General features: G+C 34.7%; 1 protein-coding gene across 1 annotated transcript; it reads left to right on the plus strand.

The window, feature by feature from the left end:
• The first annotated feature begins 229 nt into the window (after nt 1–229).
• LOC117109621 (NADH dehydrogenase [ubiquinone] 1 alpha subcomplex assembly factor 3-like) lies at nt 230–5,606 on the plus strand. The gene is made up of 5 exons (XM_033252010.1): nt 230–336; nt 1,308–1,506; nt 2,850–2,916; nt 4,213–4,313; nt 5,065–5,606. Exons 1-5 carry the CDS (start codon nt 254–256, stop codon nt 5,200–5,202), a joined length of 588 nt encoding a protein of 195 aa, XP_033107901.1. The 5' UTR covers nt 230–253; the 3' UTR covers nt 5,203–5,606.
• Nucleotides 5,607–5,612: the final 6 nt, after the last annotated feature.

A 5,612-nucleotide genomic window follows, 5' to 3' on the forward strand; every position in this document is an offset into this window, starting at 1 on the left:
TAACTATAATATTATACATCGCCACCTTTCCCCACTCATTCAACACAGCCCGGGTATTATGCTAGTAGACACGTAATTGTCGACATGGATTACTGCAGATACTACCATCCTTCCCACTAGTTACTGTATTCATCTGTTTTCATTAAAGTTCTGTGTTCTAATCAGAACGTTTTATTTTTCGATCTGCGATCATTAAATATGACGTGCTTTGAAATTAAAATAGCGCCACCTATTTTATTGTATGTAAAACAAAATGTCTGCGCCCATGGCTTTCGTGCGAGTTCGGAGGATGTTGTCTTCAAACGCAAAATTTCTCAGCTCATTTTATAATTCAAGGTAATAAAAACATTCAGGTAATATATTTGGTATATGAGCATTCAAATTAATTTGGTATAAATAAATTTATTCGAAATGATTAAATTACGCTAAGCTAGGTAGGGCCTAGGCCTATAGCCTACACTATGTAAGGCCATGCGTCGGCGTATAGCAAGGCGTATGCCTATATTATTACCAAGCCTAGGTTAAGGTAGGCTTAGGCGGCCTACTCCTTTACAAAGCCTATATGAGGCTGAAGTTAAGGTTATAGGCTATATAACCTTAACTTCAGCTTTGCTACCTTGAATTAAATTGGATTGGATTTATTCGGTGTAAACACCAAGGATAGCCCATGAAAGTCTAGAAGAGACTTATTTCCAGTCCATTTCCAGTGGGGTCCTTCTGGTGGTGATTGGACAGTACACCAGGAGACAATTCCCTACTCTTTTCCGAAGAGTGTACTGCGTTCTTTAACGTGCACATGGGCCATAAATGCACACAGGACCAACAGCTTAAACGTCTCATCCGGAAAACGGTGCGCTATTGTAACTTGTATTTCAGCCCTATAGCTGAAACACAAGGAGGGCAGCGATGGGAATTGAACCGGAGACCTAGAGATCTCCACTGTTCAGCGCACACACAGTGGCTACCACCAGATTAGCTGACCGAGCTAAGCTGCTCTCTCAAAGCTAACCTTTAATCTATATGTTTGTTATTAATAGTATAGATTCAGAATCTGTGATGTTCATCATTCATACATTCCAATTTTAGACTAGGTAGGCCTAAGCCTGGCTAATTTGCAGGGGTGAGACTTCTGTTCTAAAAACCCCTCCCCCTAAATGGGCTTTCTGGGGAATCTCCCCTCCCCCACCATTAGAGGGCTCTTAAGAGAACAGGTATTTCTCAATCTCTTTTGTGGGAAATTACAACCAAACGAAGAATTTGATTATTCATAAAATATAATTCTGTTTATTTCTTTAATACAACTTCAGAAAATCTACATCAAGATCATTTAGCAAGCTTCTTCCGACAGACGATGAGCTTTATGTCCGAACCACTGTTAGTCTTTTAGCCAAAGAAGCTGTAGGTGTTCCGCAGATAACAGCGTACAGTCAGAAAGGCTTCACCATCAACGAAGATCTAATAACCGGCCCAGTTGCAATATTACCGAAAAGTCTTATATCATGGAATGTAAGTAAACCTGATACAGCAGTTGACACAGTGGCTGCACTCAGGCTCTCATCCCTGAGCTCAGGGGTTTGAAGTTTTGCTGTGCATTTTGCCAGCTGCTTTTTGCCTTTATTTGTCTCTCTACAAGTTATTTCCCCCTAAATGGGTACTTTTAATGTAGCTAAGTAAAAGTTTTTCTTTTCCTTTTTTATTTTGATTAATTTGTCAAAAATCCTCTCCCTCCTTTTTGTCAGGCCTGCATCTATCTCTATGGGGGCCACTATCCCAATTGTCGCCTCTGAGTACCCGTTTCTGTGGCAGGGTAAATGTGTTTCTTGTTCCTTTCTTCGAGCCACCTATGTAGAGGTTCGGGAACACGACAGAGTGGCAATGGATGGATGACCCTCTAAGATCATTCACTTGTTTTGCCTGTTCTCCTCTATAGTTAAGTTGATAATTAATGTACATTTAAGTATTATAAATAAATTAAAATTTGAAAAAAAAGAAATTTAAAATAAAATGAAATAACCTTTATGAATATAATAAACTAAATGCAGAAAAGGCTGTTGATCTTTGCAAGTGGAAATGGCGCCGCGAGCAGCTCTCTGAGATGGATATGTGCGCCTTACAAGATGGCATTTTTATTATTATCATTATTATTATCAGCAATGAACGTATAAGTTTATATACGCAGTGTCACATTAGATATTAGATATACTTTCCTTGAAGTTTGCACTACCCTTTATGTGTTGATATGCCAGTACTGATATCCATTCACCAGGGGTACAGTTATAATATCATCGTCAACACCAAATGGTGCTGTATAAATTTCTTTTAATATTGTAAAGCAACCGTTCTCAAACATTTGGCCGACAACTCAAACAAATGTCCAGGCAACTTCTCAAGAATCTATTCCAAGGACATTTAAAATGGATACTCAAAATGGGTCATTTACTGGTAACTGGTGAACAAAGATGAAGTAAAATGTGTAACTGATTATTAGTTCTTTCTTTACTACAAACAATCTAGTCTAGTTTTATAGCCTGCTATAAAATTCTATTTTTAAAAACTTACCAAGATTTGCGACCCTCTAATTTACTTGGCAACTCATTTTTGAGTCACAAACCACACTTTGAGAATCGCTGTTGTAAAGTCAATTTACACTGTGTCCTGGGGAATTTGAATCTTTTTCTACATTTAAAGAAATCTTTTTTGATTGTTCAATATCCACAATATCATTTACGGTATTACTATTTGTACTTTGATTCTAGCAATTATTATATTTACCAAATATGAAATACAACCATTTAAAAACAGATTGACGCAATAGTAATGATGAATTCTCAATTTATTGTTTTTTTCAGATACGCAATTGGGAGGAAGTGTCCAAAGAAAGTTTAACATTATTTTATTTGCTAGAACCTAAAATAGGTGAGGACAGTGCAACTTTTGTTTACTTTATGTATTTATAATACTTATACAGTATTTTTTAATCATTGTACTTGAATCTGTACTTAAGTTAAAACATAGCAAAATGATAGACAACCTATGCACATACTAACATACAGAAATCATCAGATGCGCAGTGATAAATAGTGTTTAATAATAATAATAATAATTATTATTATTTTTATTATTATTATTATTATTATCATTATTATTATAGAATATTCTTTTTTGTTGATTCAATAAAAAAAAAAAAAGATTTAACTCAAGAGACACACTATTATGTTTCGCGAACGGTCTGTTCGCTTTCTCAAGTAGACTGGTGATGTTACATCCAACTTGGCCTGAAGTTACTTCTTCGGTGTTGTTGAGGTCGAAGTCTACATGCCCCCCCCCCTTTACTGTTCTTGTTATCATGATAACAAGAAGGCTACATGCCTCCCTACTGTTAATAATAATAATAACTTTACTATTGATAATGATAATAAAAATAATAATAATAATACAGTTGGACCTCCAATATGACACCCCTATCTCCCTTCTGATCATGAGGCCTCTCTAATTTTAGTTAGTTGGTACTTTTTTCAAAGGACTCTCAAGAAACGTTTGCACATCATGTGTCACCCACTGGAAACTTAACTGTAAATTAAACTTAATTAAATTTAACTGTCAATTAAACTTAATTACAGATAAGAAAGTATAATACATACTCCAAGTATTGAAATACACGCCATCGTGTTGGGATTCAATATTTCGACATTAATTATGTCATCATCAAGATCATCAAGAATTATGTCATCATTCCTGATGATGACATAATTAATGTCGAAATATTGAATCCCAACACGATGGCGTGTATTTCAATACTTGGAGTATGTATTATACTTTCTAAACTTAATTAAACTTAACTGTAAATTAAATAGCACCTCATATCACTCCTGCAGTTAGCACCCCCTCCCCCACTTAAATTCAATGATATTTGGATATTATTAACTAAATGATTCCCCACCATTTATGCCCTCACCATTCCCACTGCATGCTATAAAAAAAAATAAAAATATTATAGATTGTCTTTATTCTGTATTGAATTTTAATTTAAAAAAAAAATAATGTATGTTAACACAAAAACCAAACATTATAAATTTAGAGAATAAATCTTATTAATATAAGTAGTAGTGAAACATTTTCTTGTGAACTTGAGTATTACAAGATAAGAAAAAATAAGAGATAAAATTACTATTATGAAAAAATACTTGATTATATCAATAACGTTTTATTTAGAAATTCTTGTCCTTGGACTTGGCTCATCAAGTAGACGACTTGATCCTGAAATTCATGCATTTATGAGGTCAAAGGGCATTGCATTAGAAGTTCAAGACACGGTAAGAATAAAAGGGATTCTCTTTCCATGAGAGAATTTAAATTGGTACATCAAATGCTCCATAGGTTGTGGATCTAATTACGTGGGTAATATTGAATGTTGTTGTTAGGTTTCAAATACATACTGTACTTTTATTGGGTCAAACCGTCTTCTAGAGACATCTGATACCCATTCATGTGATGTTTCCATCTGGAAGATGCTACTTTTGATACATATTTTGAGAGTGACATACAACCACATTGTAACAGTACACAAAAGAACATTTTAAAAACAAAACATATTTAAGAAAGTATAACACAACATACATCATGATGATGACACAATTAATGTAGAAATATTGAATCCCAACATGATGGCATGCATTACAATACTTTGGGTATGTACATTATTATATTTCGTATCAAAGATTAATCAGTGGACCTTTCGGTTTTTAGATAAACATTGACAGTTAAAATCTTAAAATGTTGCTGGAGCGGTTCAAACAGGACCTGACGGCGTTGCCTCTAGCAAGGTGGCTTTATTGTACAGATTTTTCAAGGACTGATGGTGTCTTATGACTTCTTTTTCACGCTGTGTTGTATGAAAGTGAAAGTAAGAATTTTTGTGGGGTCCTTATTCTCCTTTCTATACATGTCCAATACAATTAAAACTGTGATTGAGTAGGGATCATGATTACTATTCACATAAGGCCAGTCTGCATTACTCGCATCTACTGCTTAGAAAAGACATTCACTTTTTACATTTATTTTCAGAGGCACGCTTGTGCTACGTTCAACTACCTCGTAAATGAAAGCCGTATAGTGGCCGCAGGACTGCTCCCCTTGGACCCCACGATACCACCGGCGTTACAAAAACTCAGAGCAATGGAAACGCAGAAAAAATTAGAATGAAAAAATTAAATCGCAAATTGACAATAAGATTGTTATATAAAAACGATGTTGGTTGTGTGTTATTGTTGAATTTGTGAGATGAAAGTGCACAGAAGTTTTTATACTTTGTTGAATTTTGACTCGTAAAAGCAACTATAGACCTGAGAAACTAACAACCTGAAGAAATAATGAATGACCAGGCAGTGTAACTATTGACCTGGCAAGAATGTTTTAGCCACTAATGCCGATAACAGTAATGATGTACAGGTATTCGTATTTGTTATAGTTTTCGTAAGGTTGCAAAACCTCTCTAATCATAACATTAAGATGAACTGAAATCTATGAAACTGTTTAGTGGAGCAGTGAGTGTTTGTTAATTTTTTGTTTAAATTTAGGCTATGAAATTGTATTTGACAAAAACATGTCACATG

This window comes from Anneissia japonica, unplaced genomic scaffold, assembly GCF_011630105.1.
Source record: "Anneissia japonica isolate Jap-2015-1 unplaced genomic scaffold, ASM1163010v1 scaffold1511_len2985839_cov193, whole genome shotgun sequence".
Lineage (NCBI taxonomy): Eukaryota > Metazoa > Echinodermata > Crinoidea > Comatulida > Comatulidae > Anneissia > Anneissia japonica.